This window comes from Hibiscus syriacus, unplaced genomic scaffold (genome assembly GCF_006381635.1).
Source record: "Hibiscus syriacus cultivar Baekdansim isolate YM2019G1 unplaced genomic scaffold, ASM638163v2 tig00000313_pilon, whole genome shotgun sequence".
Classification (NCBI taxonomy): Eukaryota; Viridiplantae; Streptophyta; class Magnoliopsida; order Malvales; family Malvaceae; genus Hibiscus; species Hibiscus syriacus.
The window spans coordinates 24,532-45,363 of NW_024061779.1; the positions used below are offsets into that span (position 1 = coordinate 24,532).

Here is a 20,832-nt window from a genome sequence, read left to right on the forward strand (position 1 = left end):
CGTTAGACTCATTGTCGAACGATGATCAAAACCCGACCCTTATCCCATCGAAAACCACTGTCATTCGCCGTGAAGTGTCATCGAAGAGTTCGACGAAATCGCCCCCGCTAGGTTATTTCGCGATTCTATCCACCTCGATTGTCAGCTCGCCTCACCTCTGCCGCCATTAAGTTCCCTATCGTTGTCCGCTTCTAACCCGACCGATCTCCTCGTCCAAAAATTTCCCAGTCGTCGAACACCGTGGGTAAGGTTTCTGTTTAGTTTCGGGTATTTTAAATTGATTTTTGGCTGATTTGTGGATTGAAATGGATGTTTGAATGCTAAGGGAGTGCTCGGTCGACCAACCGGACCTCCGTCGTCACCGCACACGCCGCCACGCGCTGGCAGTGCACGTGGGCATCTTTCCATGCCCTGGAAGCTTCTGGACCAGCCCGAACTGGTCAACCGACCCGCCTGGTCTGGTTCAGACACTGAGTTAACTCATTGACTTTGACCGAGTCAACCTGTTGATCGTTGACTTTGACTTTGCAGAAAAAAGTAAAACTTTTTGAAAAGCCCTATTTCATGTTTTTTAACACCCTGAGTCCGAATCCGAAATCAGTTTTGCCAAATTCACACCCGGTAAGCCATTTTTCAATGATTTACCATCAGATTCAATATGGTTTCTCGATTAAGATCAGTTTCTAACGTAAATTTGGTTGATTTGTATCCGAGGAATTATTGGATGTTGACTTCAAGTTCAAGAGTGGTCGAATGAGAATTAAATGGTTGATCGATATAGCACGAAAACTGAGGTAATACTTTACTACCTTTTGTATGCTATTCGGGACTCACTGATAAATGGTAAATGTGTGGATGGAAATAATTGGTCCATGAGATGTAGTTAATTATCATTGGACTCAAACTAAATTTGGAATAAAGACGGAACATTGTATATGACTCATACGACTTGCAAAAGAAATTGGTAGACCGATCAGAATCAAATCTAAGTTCAGTAATTTAATCCGTAAATCAATCAATCTCAGAACACGTAAATTCTGATTAATCTCGTTAAAAGTTGGAAATATTTGGATAAGCAACTGCAAAAAATGACACTATGGGGTAAAATTACGAAAATGCCCTCATACTGAGAAAGGACCAAGACTTCCCCTAGTGATGAAAATAACCCCAGTGATCAATTTAGCAAAGTACCCTGAACTTTAAAAGAACTTGAATACTTTCAAGCCTAAGTTATCTTAAGTAATACCACTGACAAAATTGAATGAAATGGCGATAATACCCTTAAAGTGTAAAAAGAAATATAGATGACTATGATAATGGAGACGACCTGAGAACTTATATCATGATCCATTGGAATCTTGGAATCATCGATTAAACTCTTGGTTTATTTGGAAGGCCCCTGAAGTGTAATATGATTCGAAACACGTCCAAGCTCTGGAATAACTAATACCCTCAGCTTTGAAATGAACAAATCAACATCGAATACCAAAATGACTATATTATATGACTGAATTACTCTAGAAACTCCGAAGTGACCGGGATAAATTTAACTATTAAATGACCTAAATACCCCCGTGACCTAGAAATAAGTGAATGTTATTGGAAAAATTCTAGAAACACCGAGAAAACCTGAGTATTATATCGTCCCTAATAGTTATGGAGTATGATTCAAGTACATCGATCATCTTGAAGACTGTTGCAATTCTTAAATAAAGAAATTGCCATCGGAATAAGTAGAGTTCCTCAAGCTCCGTCCAATGATGGTTCTGATGATGACCAGTTCGACAAAAGTTGTCAGTATTAAAGTGTGAATACCCTTGAAGTGCAATGTTTTGACCAGTTGACAATTATCATTGCTGGGATTTGTATAGTTTGAGTTAATTTGATATTCTGATAGATTGGCACAAATCGTAAATACCATGAATCTTCGTTTCTCCCTTATCAGTTCAAATCACTAAGAATTCTCCAAGAACTTAATGTCCAAAATGCCTCCGATTTCTTGAATAATGAAATCACTCCTGTTATATCTGAATACACAAGTAACTCAGATGCAAAGAATTCTGAATACCTTTCTGATTACATAGTTCCTCCGAAAAATATCTAAATACTATATGATTCTGATAAATCAAGTTCTGAATAACTGATGATCTCGTAAGCTAATGTACTCTTTTGATAGTGATTCTAACTTCCGACATTTCATCGGTATATTGAAAATTCGTGTTTCCCCGCCCGATAAGATTATCATATACCTCTGAATAATATTTGAAACCTCTAGTGTGTTCCCTGACCAGACAGATATTTTCTCTTATTTCTGTTCTGATATCTGATCTCTGCATTGATTTTTGATATCTCTATTTACTGACTGAAATTATTTTTATACGGGGTACTCTGGGACTCTAGTATAAATGAAGACTCTGGAAGGTTCAGTCGTTGTTGGTAATTCCTTGTATAGGTTCAACATCGACTGGTAGTTCTTTATGGACCTAAGGCGATCCTTGGGTAGGCTCTGCGGCCTGAGAATCTTTCTTGGGTAGGCTCTCAGGCCCCAAGGTGCTCCCTTAGATTATGCAATTATGGGGAACTGCATATGGCGTTCGGTTGGAGGGATTACTGTGGTTTTTGAAAAATATGTTTTAAACTTCTACTATTTTAAAAAGATCTGCCTTTTCACTGGTTTTGTGGGAACAGAATAGACATCCTATTCTGATCTCTTGAACCCAGTCATCCGAAACATTTCCTCTGATCTGAAAGATTACTGTTTTTTACTACCTGAATTATCATTGGGACCTCAGCTCAGCATAAAAATATGTATGTATCCAAATCAATAAGAAAACATATGCTTATATGTTATCTGCATATTCTTAAACATCTTCTGGTAGTTCTATATTACTTAGCTTTCCAAAGCTCACTTTGTTACTCACATTTTCAGGTTAAAAGAATTGAACCATTGCAACTATCGACGTCAGTAAGAGAGTTCCACATGCATTGCTTGCGAAGTACGGTGCATGTGATTAAGGGGCATGTAACTTGTATTTTTGTTTTTATATCCGAGTCTGGAATCTGTTTTATTTCTGAATATTGTTAAATTTTACTGTTGTGTTTATAAATTATTTTAAGAGTTTTAATAGAATTCTATTTTTCCTGGGATTTTTACGGTGGGTCGCATCGGTGGCCCTAATGTGACACCTCGAATCAGATCAGGCCATTCGCATCAGTCCGTGGGTGTTACATATAAAATTATAACTTATCTTTCAATTGAGGGTAATATCGGCACATACAAGACATTGTAAGCAGGGTAAGAATCGCGTTTAAAATGGTTCAAAAGCTTGGTTTTCTACATGAAGAAGAAGTTAACATGGCTAGATAGACATGTTCGGGGAGAGTATTTTCGAGAAGTTAATCTAACAATTTTCTTAATTTATAAGATTAAATGCATAATATTGGTACTTATGTTTCAATTGAGGCTAGTATCGACACATACGAGACATTCTAAGTGGTGTAAAATCGCGTTCAAAATGGTTCGAAACCAAAAGAAATTGAAAATTAACAAATACATTTTGTTAATAAAGGAGTACATAATTTCGGCTCTCCGGTTCTTTCTCTATGTTCGACTAAACACACGTCACAGTAAATCCTAGTCACATAATTAAAATAACATAAAATAATATAACAATGATATAATATGAGAAATTAAAATAACATAAATTTCAATGTTAGGAAATACAATTACATAATTATGGTACATAAATTGCAAAAGAAGCAATGTTTTTCGTTGTGCTTTACTAGTTTTGATGGAATGAGAAGTTTCCCGAATCTTTAATGTACGAGGGAAGCCCTAGGTTCTCGAATGGAAGTGTGTCATTTTTCAGATCAATGTCACCATAAGATGATGCTACCAAAAGATGATGCCTTTTTAGAGGTTTCTTGAGTGGGTTTGATGGAACGAGAAGTTTCCCTAGAAGTTTCCCGAATTCCATATAAAAAGGAAACCTTGGGTTCTTGAGTGAAAATATCTCATTTATTATATCAACATAGCAAGTGATAAGAAGAGGATGCTACCGTAAGATGATGTCTTTTGAGAAACAATAATTTTCTCGAGAAGGTTAGGTTACTCGTGTTGATGAAGGTTCATGAGACCGATGTGTTTGATGAAGAGTGAATTGGGCATAAAAACAAAATTTAGGAACCACGTCCACGACTGTAACAACAACAAACACATTTCAATGACTTGTTTTTTCCGATTAACAGTTGGTTTGATGGAAGAAGATGACGCCACCAGAAGTGGATACCTTTTTAGAAATGATCAGTTTCTCGAGAAGGTTAGGTTACTCATGTTGAAGAAGGTTGATGAGATCGGTGGGTTTGATGGAGAGTGAATTGAGAACAAAAACAGAATTCATAAATCATGCCCACGACTGCAATAGAAACAAACACCCTCGAACTACTTGTTTATTTAGATCAACAACTGATTTGATGAAAGAAGGTGATGCTTTTTTAAAAATAATAAGTTTCTCGAGAATGTCATGATACTCGTGTTGAAGAAGGTTCATGTGAAAAAATATTTTAATGAAACAAGAAGTTTCTCGAGAATGTCATGTTTGACGGAAGAAATATGAAAGATTTACCTATAACCTGCAAGAGAAAATCAAAGGGCAGACTCCTTATAAAAAAACATCCTCTTTAGGTGGAATAACTTATAGCACCAATATTGGCATAAGGGTCTCTAAGTTTCGTGACAAGTCGTGCCACCAGAAGAGGAGCCCCTTTTAAGTAGACACTGCGTTATAATTTAGAATGCCATAAGAAGAGGATGACTTATATAGGCAATGACCTAACGTTCTATAAAACGCTTTTTCTTGTCAGAGATTTCTGACGTGGCAGCACCCGTAGTGTACACATTTGATTTGACATGTCAAGGGTCTCGTATTATGTAAAGTGCGAGATTTGGAAAAAATCTATAAAGAAAATTAATGACAATATTTTTTGCAACTATGTTCCATTATGGAACTTATTTCTATAGTTCCTTCGATGTCAAGATCAAGAAAGATGAGTTTTATGATTTGATTTTAACGGAGCTTAAAAAATCTACAACACGACATATGTCTTTGTTGCAATTAAAAGTTCAAGATGATGACGAGGCTTCTTGTTGAACCTATCATCTACGTCAACACTAGGGTTTATCTTCTTGTTAGTCGAGCTATACAGTGGTTTATTGTATATTCTTAAAATTTTATTTATATTCAATTTTTATGATAATTTGATGTTTCGTATTGTGTGTTGTATTTATCACTGTGTGGGATAATTAGATTATTTTTATGGTAGTTTGTCGATACATTCAGAATAGTTCACGGAATAATTTGTCATATTGATTTTCTTAATCTTTACGCATTCATCAATATTACGTATATATTCAATTAGAGACAAAAAATTATTGATAATTGTTAATTTTTTAGTAGAAACATGTATTCAAATGACTATTTTGATTTTATTTTTCTTCCATCGTTTAATTTTTTATGTTAGGATTATATTATCTTCATTATACCTTATATTTTTATTTAATAAAAACTTAATTTTTTTAAATAAATCTAAATGTAAATCTATTATTTTCTTACTTTATTAATAACATGCACTAATAATTTCAAGGTTAAAGTATACAAATAGTTTCCCAATTATAAGATGTTTTATTGAGTTTCAACTATTAAAAGTTACAAAATGATGCTTTGACTATGCGGTGGTGCTTTGTTAAGTCTTTCTACAATTAAAAGTTACAAAATAGTCGGTGGTGCTTTGTTAAGTCTTTCTACAATTAAAAGTTACAAAATAGTCATATGACTATTTATATGTTCCAAACTCATCATTTTTCGTTAAAAAGTTAACTACAATTTGAGTTGGACGTTAACATGCCGACTGAGATATGATAGCCGTTTGAGATTGTAAGATCATATTTTATCATATCTCAATTAGCAGGTTAACATCCAACTCAGATTATTGTCAATATTTTAACTAAAAAAGATTAATTTAAAATATATGAATAGTCGAGTGATTATTTTATAACTTTAATAATTGAGGGACTAAATAAGAAAACATCTTATATTTGAGGGATAATTTTATAACTTTTAGTAATTGAAAGACTCGACAAAACAACGTTCTATAGTCGAGAAATCATTTGTATACTTTCCTTTAAATTCAACTACTTCAATTTAATTTTTTTAAAAATATAATATTTACTTTTATTATTGAAATTACTTAATAACTTTATATTTACCATTTCACCTAGGGATGACAACGGGTCGGGTCGGGTCGGGTCAGGTTTTTGGTCAACTCGATCCAACTCGTAAATATGTATCATCCACCTGAATCTGACCCAAAAATTATATATCATCCAATCGATTCGATCTAGCCCGAAAAATATATATCTCTTACCTGATTTTGACTCGACCCAACCTGGTATAAATAAAGACATAATTAAAAATCTATAAATTTTTTTATAGAAATTACATTATTATCTTTGGGTCAGTTTAGATCGTAATTTTTCATCTTCCATCCGATCTGACCCCATTCCCTTCAAAGATCTGACCGATTCAATTTAAACTATAAACTTTTTTTTTAAATATGATCTTATTAAATTGTGACAGATAGAAACACATTGATTTGGGGTTAAATTACCACCCTAATTCCACCGCTGATTTAGGTGGAGTCGGCACGTTTGTTTTGACCACTCACATTCTTGAACTTGGGCACCTTATCCTTTCTTCTTCCTAATTGTTTGGTACCACCATTTTAATAATAACAGCTCTGTTCCCGGCCTTTTCTGCTTCTGAGGAAACCACACTGGCGATTCACATTAACGGCCAAAATCCTATAATTTATGCTACTCAATTTAGTATAAAGAGCTCAACTATACATCTAAATATTATACTAAACTATAAAAATCAAATTCAAGAAAAACCAGAAAATTATTTAAAAGCTCTTATTTTAAATTTAAATTTAAATATTAAAATGATTTTTTTTCATCAATTAGAATTATTTTAAATTTAAATAATATTTAAAATCTATAACAATTCGAATAATATTTAAATTTAAATGAAGTTATTTTTTTCATCAATTAGAATTATTTTAAATGATTTTTTAACACCTTATGATTGATTTTATACTGTCAGATAAATCATTTAAAAGCTCTTAATTAAATAAAATAAACTATTATATTTTTATTGTAGTTTTGATATTTTATTTATTAGTTGATAAATTAAAATTAAAATTTTAAGTCTTATTAGAAAAACAACTTTAGTTTTTACATGAAAAGTTAAAGTCTCGTGAAAATCGAGATCTATTAAGTGATACAAATATTTATATTGTATATATTTTATGAGAGTTCAAATCTCAATATTTGTCTTAGAAATGTAAAAATGTCGCTCAATAATAATGTTGTGTGACAAGGAAATCTAAAGTTAATTTATGATGAGTACGGAGTAATTTAAAATGTTATTATACCTACATAGAAATAGGTTTAATATATTTTTAAGTGTTTAAATTATACTTAAATTGATTTTTGATGTCTAAATTTTTTTGTTAAAATTAAGTACCTAACATTTTCAACGTTACACTTTTAATTATCTGGATTGTAATAGACGACATTTACATATATTTTTTTTTTAAAAATATATATTTAAAAAAGATTTTGATATTATAATTAAAAACCCAAACTCCATCGTCGGTCCGTAGCCATCATCGTTGACACTATCAGAACCGTCTTATAATCACTACCAAAATCAGTGTTTCACCCGCCGTGAAACTACACCGATCATTGTGAAAAGTGTCCTGAAGAGTTGCTGGTTTTTTAAGTTTTCCTTCATTATTTTCCAGCGATTCCGACTACTATAGCTGGTTATATGTTACACACGACCGTCATCATTGAGTTCTTTACCCTACTCTGAACAAAACTCAATCAGTGATGATATTTCGTAATCTCTGGAAATGGAGAGATGGAAGGGAAAAGAACGACACGGCTGCTGGCACAGAGTTAGCCGATGGTTATTCCCCAGATACCCTCATTGCTTCTTCTTCAGGAAGAGAAGTTCACGACTCGTGGGCTTTTTACCTCCACACGACATTGCTCTGTCAGGCTTTCGCCCATTGCGGAAAATTCCCCACTACTGCCTCCCATAGGAGTTTGGGTCGTCTCTTAGTCCAAGTGTGGTTGATCATCCTCTCGGACCAGTTACTGATCATCACCTTGGTAAGTTATTGCCTCACCAACTAGCTAATCAGACACGAGCCCCTCCTCGGGCGGATTCCTCCTTTTGCTCCTCAGCCTACGGGGTATTAGCAGCCGTTTCCAACTGTTGTTCCCCTCCCAAGGGCAGGTTCTTACGCGTTACTCATCCGTCCGTCACGGGAAACACCACTCCCCGTCCGCCACTGGAAACACCACTCCCCATCCGATGGGTTATTTTTTTAATTTTTGTGAAAGAAATAATATTTTTATTATTAAAAAATAAAACAATAAACACCTAAAATTTAAGGTAATTTTTTTTGTATTTATTTTAAATAAAAAAATTAGACACTAAAAATTAATATAAATATAATTTAGACACCTATTAAACTAATATATATATATATATAGAGAGAGAGAGAGAGATAAATACCTAAAATTTAAGGTAAAATTTTTGTATTTATTTTAAATAAAAAAAATTAGACACTAAAAATTAATATAAATATAATTTAGACACCTATTAAACTAAAAGAGAGAGAGAGATAAACAACTAAAATTTAAGGTAAATTTTTTTGTATTTATTTTAAATAAAAAAATTAGAGACTAAAAATTAATATAAATATAATTTAGACACCTATTAAACTAAAATAGAGAGAGAGAGAGGAACTGTATTATGGAGATTAGTAAAGAACTACTTCTTGGATGCTTCTTTGCAAGACAGGTTGTCATAAACTGGCACTCTCTCTTATTCTATAAGTTTGTCATCTCTAAAAATTCTGAGAAAGAAAGCCCAGCATTTTATCTTTGGTTTTCACTTGGTGGTGAGTACTCTAAATGATCGTCATTGCCATTTTTGTTTCTTTATTTCCGTGAAAGCTACTACCTTTGAATCTCCTCTTTTTCCAAATGTGCATATTCCATTCAAGCTGCTACCTACCAACTTTTTCTTTATGGAAGATGAATCTTCAATATAAGCTAAAAGGGTAGCCTTTTCTGCAACTAAAAACACCCAATGCTCGAATCGATTTTGAATTTGCTTGGCATTCTTATTCTGGGTTTTGATGGATGCCCAGAACTCTAAACTCAATACTGAATTTGGTGTAATGCTGTTAAGATTCTCTTTCTTTTTTGTGTTTTGCTTGTAATGTACAAATTTAAATCAATACCTGAGTTTGGCTATAGCAAAATATAGATATTAAGCATCTTTCTAAGGTTTGAGCTGATTTTTTCATATGGATTTATTTTCTTGACAGATTTAAGATTGTTTATCTCCAATGTGCAGCTTATACTCAAGTAGCAGTTGAAGAGTTGAGTCCATTAGAACTTAGTTGCCCTAGTTTGTAGAATAGGCAATGGAAGAGAGTTTTGTACCGTTTCGCGGCATCGAGAACGACATTCGAGGGAGATTAAAGTGCTACAAGCAAGACTGGATCAGTGGTCTCGGTGCAGGTTTCAGGTACCTCATTTTTCTTGTAGAAATTTTGATGCCCTTTAGACCACCACTTGTAGAAATTTTGATCTTTGCTTTATGATTTTTGTAGGATTTTGGCCCCCACCACATATATATTTTTTGCATCTGCAATTCCAGTTATTTCATTTGGAGAACAATTGGAAAGAGAAACAGGTAAGAATGTGATTTTTGTTCAAGTTTTTTTCCACTTAATTTATTGAATGGAGATGAAATTTCAGGCTAAAAAGATTTGAGAATGATGGTTTTGGTTGTTCCTTTGTGTTAACAGATGGAATTCTCACAGCGGTTCAAACATTGGCCGCCACGGCACTGTGTGGAATAATACACTCTATTATAGGAGGTCAGCCTTTGCTGATCCTTGGAGTTGCAGAGCCAACTGTGATTATGTACACATTTATGTTCAATTTCGCCAAAAATAGGCCAGATTTGGGATCCGAGCTCTTTCTTGCATGGACGGCATGGTATCTTCTTTGTTTCTCCCCAACATATTGCAACTCCTTGCTCCGCACATTATGTTCATTATGATTGATTTTCATTGACATTTATGATATATAATTGCAGGGTATGTGTGTGGACTGCAATCTTGCTGTTTATGCTGGCTATCTTAGGAGCTTGCTCCATTATCAACAGATTTACTCGTCTTGCCGGTGAGTTGTTTGGCCTTCTTATCGCAATGCTCTTCATGCAGGAAGCTATTAAGGTGAGAAACCTCTTGATTTATTCTATCCTCCTTATTCAAACAAACAAATAAAAGTTTAAAGTTGCTTGAAGCCTGTGTGTCTCAAGCAGTCATGATTTTCAAACTATAAACTGTTGAATTGGGCTTACCAGGGACTTGTTGACGAGTTTCGTGTACCTGAAAGAGAAAATACGAAGTTGCTTGAGTTTCAACCTTCATGGAGATTTGCGAATGGAATGTTTGCTTTGGTTCTGTCCTTTGGCCTTCTGTTTACTGCATTAAGAAGCCGAAAAGCACGATCTTGGAGATACGGATCTGGTGAGTTTTTGTTAGCATTCTTGCATGCTTCTCGAATCTCGTCCCACTACACAAAGTTCATAACTTCATATATCCAGCATAAATATAAGAGAAACCAAATGCATTAGCTATTATAGGCTATCATCCGATAAGCCCTTAAAACCTTCATTTCACTTAATCTCGAATCTTTTTTTTCATTCTATCATGTTGATTAAGTGTCAGCTTACTGAAAATTTGCTTGAATATCTTTATCTTCTCAAGGATCATTGCGAGGCTTCATAGCAGACTATGGGGTGCCATTAATGCTTCTAGTATGGACGGCTATTTCTTATATACCGTCAGGAAGTATTCCGAAAGGAATTCCGAGGCGCCTTTTCAGTCCAAATCCATGGTCCCCAGGTGCATATGAAAATTGGACTGTCATGAAGGTAAATGAGTCATCCTTTTTAACTTTTATGAAAAACTTATTTCTTTCTGTTTGTTTTCTGAAACAAAGGAAAAGACATTGATGAATGATGATTAATGACAAAAACTAACAGGACATGCTAAAGGTTCCGGTTCTCTATATAATCGGAGCTTTCATTCCAGCAACAATGATCGCTGTCCTGTATTATTTTGATCACAGTGTAGCTTCGCAACTAGCTCAGCAGAAGGAATTCAACTTGAGGAAACCACCTTCTTTCCATTATGACTTGCTTCTTCTTGGATTTTTGGTACATGGACTTCCTGTTCCACACTTTATCCATTTTGATAGGTGCTTTGTGTTCTGTTACCTTTATCGTGTTTAGTATCGAGTTCGCTCAACTTAAGATTATAAATTTGGTGATTGATGGCAGACGATATTATGTGGTCTTATTGGCATCCCTCCGGCAAATGGTGTCATTCCTCAGTCTCCTATGCATACTAAAAGCTTGGTTACATTGAAGCATCAAGTAATTATATCGAATTAGTTGTCAAGTGCCTCAGCATCATTATTCATTGTCTCACGGCCATGAGCATCGATAGATTAAAACGTTTTTTTTTTCTGGTTTTATCAGTTGCTTCGAAACAGAATAGTAGCGACAGCCCGCAAATGTATGCATAATAATGCAAGCTTAGGACAAGTGTATGACAGCATGCAAGAAGCCTATCAACAAATGCAGAGTCCACTGGTTTACCAAGAACCTGCTGCTAGGGTACCGACTTTATAACGATTCCTTCACATTTGCACTGTTTAAACCCCTTTTTGGATCCCGAAAGTTAAAAAACTTTTACTTTTCAAGTAACCCGGCCTAAGCTTCTTTTCTGAACAGGGATTAAATGAACTGAAAGCATCAACGATTCAAATGGCTTCAAGCATGGGAAATATTGATGCCCCTGTTGATGAGACAGTATTTGACGTTGAGAAGGAAATTGATGATCTGCTGCCTATCGAGGTAAAAGAACAGCGGCTAAGTAACTTGCTTCAAGCTATAATGGTCGGAGGATGCGTTGCAGCAATGCCTTTCATTAAAAGGATCCCGACCTCTGTGCTTTGGGGCTACTTTGCATTCATGGCCATTGAAAGCTTGCCAGGGAACCAGTTCTGGGAGCGGATATTGTTGCTCTTCACGGCACCGAGCAGACGATACAAGTAAACTCGTAAATCCATTTGCTTTATCATCTTGAAGAGCACTTGAATTTTTTTGACTGAATCACATTTGTTTCAGAGTATTGGAGGAGTACCATGCAACCTTTGTGGAAACTGTGCCTTTCAAGACAATTGCAGTATTTACAATTTTCCAAGCTGCTTACTTGTTAGTTTGTTTTGGGATTACTTGGATCCCACTTGCTGGGGTTCTTTTCCCATTAATGATCATGCTTCTTGTTCCTGTGAGACAATACATTTTACCCAATTTTTTCAAAGGGGCGCATCTTCAAGATTTAGATGCTGCAGAGTATGAGGAGTCACCAGCTGTGCCATTCAGCCTTGTCACTGTAAGTTATTATAATTCTTTTACCCCTGATTAACTTACTCAAACCCAAGTGTTGGATAAGGGTGAGTTTCCGAATGTCATGGACATGGATGCTTCAAGAATTATGAAGATTTGCAGCAACATAGTATTAGGGTGCCTTTGCATTCTATATAGTATATATTTACATAATTGCCCTGTTCCTAGGACATTGGGCTGATCTACAGCCCAACACAAATGACATTGAGACCATTTTCTGTTAATGCCTGGTTTTCAACTACAGGAAGGAGAGCTGATTACTACCGCTTCTTTTGCCGATGATGGAGAGATTTTAGATGGAATGATAACACGAAGCAAGGGTGAAATCAGACGCATGTGCAGCCTAAAGCAAACAAGCTCCACTGCAACACCATCCAAAGAGGGCACTGAGATTGAAAGCCCACGTTTCTTGGAACAGGGGTACAGCCCCCAAGTAAACGGAGTGGAGCAAAGAAGTCCTAGGAATGTTGCAAGAGGGCCATTCAGTCCAAGAACAAACGAAGCCAGGCTATCAAATCTAGGAAAAATGGTTAAGAATATGGTATTAATCAAGTAATGGACCAAAGCTGCCAAAAGAATAGGCAGAGAATAGATTGATGAACATCAAGGAAATCTAGAATGCATTTCCCTCATATCTACCATTCTTTTGTTCAATACATTCTTTTCATCTGAATCTACTGACCAAAACCAGATCCGGATGACCACAAAATAATGCTATTGGTTAGTAAAGAAAAAATTATAATTCTATGAAAAGTACATTATAGGAACGCATTCTCGATGCAATCGTGAGTTGTATACATGTATGAGTAATGCGTGCATGCGCGAATAAATTTATATATTGGTGGAGGATAGCAAAGCTAAATGAATGATGAATGGTATACATGCATTAAACAGAGAAGGAAAAGGAAACCGGCATCCTTACGTGATGATGCAACTGTCTTCAACTCGCATAACTTGGAACTACTCCAGTATAATGCATCACACAATGTATATCAAGTAAATAATTATGGCAAGTTTCTTTAAACATGATGCATGACACCATGAAAATCATTAGAGACCCCAAAATTCAAGCATCTCTTTACTACTTGGTTGAATAGTCGTGAAAACTGTCTGGTACTGATTATCAAATAAAAACTGAAATTATCAAGAGTTATTGCTGAACTTTCTTCCAGACAGCTTCTCAGACTCGTAGAGTATGTGGTTAATTAATCCCCTTGCAGCACTGCAAAAGCAAACAACAAAAATTAGAACAATGCTATGAAAGAGTTGAATGTGTAAACATCTATGCAAGCATATCTCCTTCAATCCAGAATGAAGACATGAAGTCAAATTTTAAGCTGAAGTAATAAAAAGACTGTTCTCTCGTAATATATCACCAATATATTAACTACATGCTTCTGCAACAGACCAAGCAGATACCCCAAATAAATGGCTTGAAAAATGTAAGAAACAAGACAAGTTAAGACTTACTCATCCTTCAGCTTCTGAATCTTCTCGGGATCTGTCTCGTGCATATGCTTTTTGAACTGCTGTCTCACCATATCAACAACCAGTGCAGTATTATGTTGCTGCAGAGTAAATTAAATATTGGTTCAAGTTAGTTTCCATATATTCACAATATATTACAGACAATAAAAGAAAGAATGACTTTGTTTCATGATGTTTAGTGGCCTATTAAGTATGCATGCAAACAAACACTACTGGTAGCCTCAATTAAATAGAAGGCTTGTCAAAATTATAAGGCACAGGTTCTTGATCCAAAATCTTTTGCACCAATGATCAAAAGCGTTCAACTCCCCTTATCTTCTGACCAAATTTTTATCATCATTTGAAAGCACTTCCCCAGTTTTATCAATGGCAATCTAAACATATTCACCATCATCCTTGTTATTCTCTTCTGGGGTGTATTAATTCAGAGGTAAGCTCCCCTTAGGCAAGCAAATAAAATCTTAAAAAATGACCAGTCCAAGACCTGTTTATTGCGATTTAGAATCTATAATCTGCAAGGGACATTTTTATTGCAGCCAGCATATCAAGAAAGATGATAATATTATTAAAAAGGCCTCAATCAGGTTGAACTTTAGCATGGAAGCCTGCAATTCCCTTCTGTAATAACTCTCACCATTTATCTTGCTAACAGTATATGATATCAAACCATGAAACAAGGAGATTCAAGGTAAGTATACCGTATACAGTAAATAAATGAGACAATAAAATGACCTCAAAATTGTTAAAATTTAGTACTTTCATAGACTGAACAACTCCTCCGAGTACAGAAAACAGGATAATTATGAAGGACGATTGAGGATACCTTGTGGCCTATATATTTAGCTCTCCGAAGACACTCCCGGTAAAGCTGAAGCCAAGAATTAAATCGCAACCAAAGATTAGAAGGCATCAGTTTCATTACAGTGTATTCATGAATTCAAATAAAAAAAAATACCCAAGGTAATGGAAGGATACTAACTCTGATGACATTGTTAGCAAGCTCAGGTGGCAGAGCTGTTTGTAAAGACGGCATTTTCTTCTTCTTCTTATCTGATCAAATAATTCGCAGACGTGGCAATGAATTAATAGTGCACGGAGAAAACAGAAATTTGAAAGGGGGAAAACTAAAGAAATGGTGAATTGAAGAGCTGAGAAAAAAATGAACCGATGGAGATGCTTTATAGGAAGATCGAACCTCGTGCGGCAGCTTAGCACCCGGAAACCGGAAGAACCGGCGAAGGAAGAACTGGAATGAAACGATCTAATACTTGGGCCTTATACTTATACAGTGGCTCATATTGCTTCAGTTAGACTTTAAAACTAAGCTAAACGCCCAATCCGATCCGACTCGAGAATTATATATTTTTTAAATTCGAATTGAATTTCAGAAAAATTTTATTTGATTTAAATTGTAAAATAAAAACTTGCATCTTCGACTTGATCTAAATATAAAATTCATATTTTTGTTTGATAAAATAAATAGTTAATTAAAAAATATATAAATGAGTATTATAATAATTATTTTTAAATATATAAATAAAAAAATTATACTATTATTTTTAGTTATGTCATATATTTTTATCCTAAACTCAACCTCGATATGACCCGTCTCATCCTTCACAAAATTTGATTAAAACTTTTAACTTAATTCTTTTAAATTTTTTAAAGCTTTTATTAAAATTTAATTTCTTTAAATATTTTTAATTAAATTCTCCTTTACTTTTTAAATTTCTCATTGTATCTCAATTTTTTAATTTTAATTTGAATAAATTCATAAAAGTTATAAGTAGATTCTCATGGTGCGTTTGGTTCACGAAATGTAAGATTATCAGTCGAATAGAAGATTACCAGAGAATAGGATTACTGGAATGTTGTATTTTGTGTTTGGTTGGTTTAACAGGAATATAAGATTATCGTATTTGGTTAAAGGAATAAAAGATTAATGGAATGTATATTTGACCAAATTGTCCTTATTATATATTTGTATAATATTACAAATTGTAAAATATTTATATATTTTCTTTAAAAAATTAAATTCATAATATTTATATAATTTTTTTTACAAAATTAAAAATATAAAAAAGGTATAATGAAAGGGTAAAAAAAATTTTAACCCCTGAATTTTATATAAAATTTTAATTATAGATTTTTTTTTGTAAATCTAAAATAATTTAAGGATAAATTTGTAATTTTAACATTCGTAGAGTTTTTATTATTCAATGACAGAAGAAGAATATTTTTGAAAAAAATAAAAATTTAAGGGCATTTTAGTCCAAAACACCGGTAATGTTACAATACCTAAGGGAAGAGAGATAATGACACTCCCGGTAATATATCCCAAAAAATCTACTATTGGTAATAAAACATTACCGAGAATGAGATTTCCGACCAACCAAACATGGGAATATGGGATTTCCATCCCCTCAAAGTATTTCACAAGGATAATAGGATGTCATAAAAGCACTAATAGACCCAATTGGCATTTATTATGCAATCTAGTACATCTCATTCTGAAGACTCATCTCATCGCACACTATAAGGGAAAAAACAACCTTAACAGGGACGGATGAAGCCTAAAGCAACAACATAGTGTTTCTATAATAATATTAATCAACAATATATATATATATATATATATATATATATCCACCATTTTCATTTCTCAGCAGCTATACTGAGTCTCTGCTATAGTTTGGGGCATCCCTTTGAGCAAGCAACCAATGGGGGGTATACTTAATGTCTCTTCAATTCCATATGCATTCCAACAAAATGGTTCCTCCATTAATTTACCTTCGTGCGGCATAAGCTCGACATCAGCCATTGTTATGTTCGTGCAAGCCACCGTGTCGCTGCACGCGAAATGGATGGGAGTAGTTCTCATTTCGTAGCTGCCTTTGATGTTCCTGTATTGCATGTCCGACACGTAAACCGCCGACGTTTGGTTCAGGCATGCCATTTCCAGACAGTATTATTGGTCTATGTTTATGCAGTTTCTAACGTTCTCCATCTGGATGTTCTCGAATGATATGCCTGATACAGAACCTGCACCCCGTTGCCATGTCTTGATCCTAACCCCGTTGTCCGATTCTTTTATCATTGAGTTGCGGACGGCTATGTTCGAAACACATGCCTGGGAATTATGCACTCCAAGGCTGTCAATGCTGCAGAAATTCGAAACTCAAAATTAATGTAACTTTTCGATAGTGGCTACGGAAAACATACTTTGAAAGGGGTAGTATACCTGATTCCGTGACTAGGACCACAAGTGACACCTTCGATGTGTACATCCGAGCATCCCGGACCAATGGAAATGCAATCGTCTCCTGTTTAAAATCATGAGAGTTGGATCATTAAATGTAATAATACTCAATCTGAGTATAACAGACAGTCACACAGGTTTCGTTTCCCCTACCGTTGGTTATCATCAAATTGTATATTCCGACAGATTTCGTGTTTCCGAGGTGGATCCCATCGGTGTTCGAGCTAAGTTTAGGGGTATCTATCAACAGTTTGTCGATCAAGACCCCTTCGCACCCATCACATTTCATATGAAACTGAGGGCTGTTTTGGATCTTTATGCCACTGACTACTAAATTGGAGCTCATAAAGAACCTGATCATCTGCAAATGCAAGAAGCAACACGAAAATGATCTGATTTGCACACCATGAGTCACTGAATGTAGCTCGAGTTCAAACTATACTTACAGCAGGGCTGTCATATGGCCCTGGCAGAGTTGAACCATTTGGACCCTATATTAGTAGCATCACAAGAGCTCAGATGTGCATGATTTTACTCAAGGATGAAAAAGTATTTATGAGTTGATTAGAAAAATGGATTCCCCTATGAGGTTTGCAAGGGAGATCCCACCACTTCTGCCCATTTCCTTCGATGACTCCGTTCCCGGTGAGTTTCATATCGTATATTCGATAAAACACGAGCCATTGTTGACGGCTATCTGCTTTCGGCCAGCAATCCGGTCCATCCGGTGGCATTAGGACCCCATCAACCTTTCATATTCAATGACACAACCCTCCACCATTAGAAAACTAAATGACACCCAATTATACCTAAAATGAGCAAAAAAATAAGATTACTGGAAAGAAGAGTCCTGGCTTGTATGGCCCTGAGAAGATAGTTGAAGTTATGATGAAACTTTTATCTGAAGGAATTAAAAGAGTGGCAGACTCTACTGCACAAGCAGCTTTCCATGCTTCCTTGAATGCCGTGGTATCGTCCGAACAACCATCCCCCACCGCACCGTACGACATGACATCGAAAATGCAGTCCAGTGTATTGACGGGATCGTTCGGGTACGGGTCCGAAGGAATAGATGGAGGGTCAGGGACATTAGCAGGAGGCCTTCCATTGGAGTGCTTAGGCTTGTGCTTCTTGTGGTAATGATATCTGGCACTCAAATTGCTTGTGCAGAGATGAAGGTAGAGAATTGCTGAAATCGAAAAGAATAATAATCCTCGAGCAAGTTCCATTAGCAATGGACAATGTTCTGAAGCCAAACCAATCTGAGAAAATGTATCAAAGTTGAGCAGGAAGGACTAAAATTGGAAGTAAAGCTATAATTCTGATTCCATAGTTACAATTTTCAAAGAACAAATGTATATAGAAAAGTGCTGTTCTTTTCTGATTGTTGAAGACACGTGCCAAGTGCTGGTTGTCGGATGAAGGGCATTTTGGAGGCTAGCCTTGTTTTGTTTATGGTATAATGACATAAAATGTCACTAACATTTTGATTAAATAGTCATTTTGATCCATTTTCTTTCTTTTCTTTTAACATTTTGACCTCTAATATTTTATTTTCGGGAAAACCCCCCTCTGTATATGGAAATTATTAGTCAATAAATTGTCAACATTCTAAAATATGGGTATTTTTGTCCTAAAATAAAATATTAAGACCAAAATACTAAAAAAAATATGAATAAAGTGATTATTTAACATTTTTGCTTCAAAATGAAACGTCGAGATTAAAATTCTCCGAAACATAAATATAAGAGAAAATGACTATTTAGTCAAAAATTACAAGTATATTTTAGCATTATGACTTTGAATTTTTAACATGTACCTTTCAACAACTCGAATTGATCAAAATCCGAAATGGCTGGACATCAAAACTATCTCGAATCGAAATAGTTTGAGAATTTTAAAATTAGAATCGACTTGATCGAATATCAATCCAACTCGCAGTATACTTAATGTTCCATTGTTTTTCTCTGCTTGTGTCGTGAATGGCTGTCTCCTGGACCCATGGTCAACGTTACTGTAATCCTGTGAAGTGCCTATAGAAATTTGTCTGCAATGATCTTCATGTGAATCCATTTATGGCCCGAGGTTACACTTTTGAGAAATCTGTGGAAAGCTAGCTGGTTTGACCGATGTGTGATTGGGAACACACAAATGATGATGAATAAACAACAATGGCAAACTGTAGATGAGAATGGAGGGTTTCTTTTTGGTTATGAAAAAGCAACAAGTCTCGTGACTCTCTGTTATTGTTTAGCTCTTTATGGCCATATGTGGAGCAGTAGGAAACATTGTACTAAGTGAGAGACAACAGAATTAAACAAGTCACGGGTCAAGCCAGTTATATATACCGTCGCACGGATAAAATTATCTTAGTGGTTTAAAAATAGAATTATTATTATTAGAGGTCACGCGTTCGAACACCAACAACTATAAAGATAGTGTTTATTATCAAATTTGTCTTACCGCTAGAAATCAACCTAAGTTGGATCAAATTGATTTTTTTGTATATTCAAACTTTACTTAGGTTTATATTTTAACATGAACTGATAAAAGTTTCATCCAATCCAAATATGAATATATGTATAATCTTGCTTTTATTTGATGAATGAAGATATAATTAAATATATATATATATATATATATATATATATATATTTTAATATTTTTAAATATATAAAAGATAATTACACTATCCTTAAGACAAACTCACATAAAAAAAATTCACCCTATACACAAACCCGACTAAATTAGACCTTATACTTAGGGATGAGCATGAGATCCGGACTCGACGGGTTTCGACCCGACCCAATAGGATTGATTTTTTTTATAAAAAAAATTAAATTCGAATCAGATCAAGTCGAGTTTTATATATAATATATTTAGGTTCGGGTCGAGTTTAAGATCAAAATAACCCTACCCGATCAGGGTACTTTTATATTTAATATACGTTTTTCCATGTTAGCTATATGACACTATATCACTAAAGTAACCCTACCATGTGCAGACATAGATTGTACCTAGTCCCTAGCTCCTTGCTCACTCACATTTTCGAATTTTCCCTCCCATTTCACTTTACCTTCTCCAAAGCTCCAAGCCACTCTTCGACGAATTGGTATATAAGTATTTCTAACTTTTTTTTATTATAGAAATTTCACTCTTTTATAATTTTAATTTATCTTTAGTTATCACTAACTAACATTTTAATCTATATTTATGTTTGAAATTTAACTTGTTAAACTATATTATGTACTTGTAATTTTAATTATATTGTATTTGAATTTGTTTATTTTTGTTAGATTTGTGTTTTTAATTTATGTTTTTATTTTTTTAATTTTTTTGACTAAAAAATAATTTAAAAAATTCAGATCGGGTATCGGATTTTTCGTCTATGAACCGGGTCCAGTGAAAATTTTTTCCCTTCTAAGTCGGGTTGGTCAAAAATCCGACCCAACCCAT

General features: G+C 34.6%; 2 protein-coding genes and 1 pseudogene across 2 annotated transcripts; 1 reads left to right on the forward strand and 2 right to left on the reverse strand.

Annotated features, from left to right (window-relative positions):
• Positions 1-8,975: 8,975 nt before the first annotated feature.
• Positions 8,976-13,332, forward strand: LOC120160521 (boron transporter 1-like). Its single transcript, XM_039170953.1, has 13 exons — positions 8,976-9,033; positions 9,495-9,668; positions 9,754-9,836; positions 9,952-10,144; positions 10,245-10,383; positions 10,515-10,680; positions 10,921-11,087; positions 11,199-11,372; positions 11,496-11,591; positions 11,697-11,834; positions 11,952-12,271; positions 12,348-12,615; positions 12,874-13,332. Exons 2-13 carry the CDS (start codon positions 9,565-9,567, stop codon positions 13,183-13,185), a joined length of 2,160 nt encoding a protein of 719 aa, XP_039026884.1. The 5' UTR covers positions 8,976-9,033; positions 9,495-9,564; the 3' UTR covers positions 13,186-13,332.
• A 294-nt stretch (positions 13,333-13,626) lies between these two features.
• On the reverse strand, positions 13,627-15,357 carry LOC120160627. The gene is made up of 5 exons (XM_039171022.1): positions 15,313-15,357; positions 15,097-15,162; positions 14,941-14,985; positions 14,100-14,197; positions 13,627-13,851 (listed from the first exon to the last, which is right to left on the reverse strand). Exons 2-5 carry the CDS (start codon positions 15,148-15,150, stop codon positions 13,773-13,775), a joined length of 276 nt encoding a protein of 91 aa, XP_039026953.1. The 5' UTR covers positions 15,151-15,162; positions 15,313-15,357; the 3' UTR covers positions 13,627-13,772.
• Positions 15,358-16,630: 1,273 nt separating this feature from the next.
• LOC120160320 lies at positions 16,631-18,637 on the reverse strand (annotated as a pseudogene).
• Between the last annotated feature and the right edge of the window lie 2,195 nt (positions 18,638-20,832).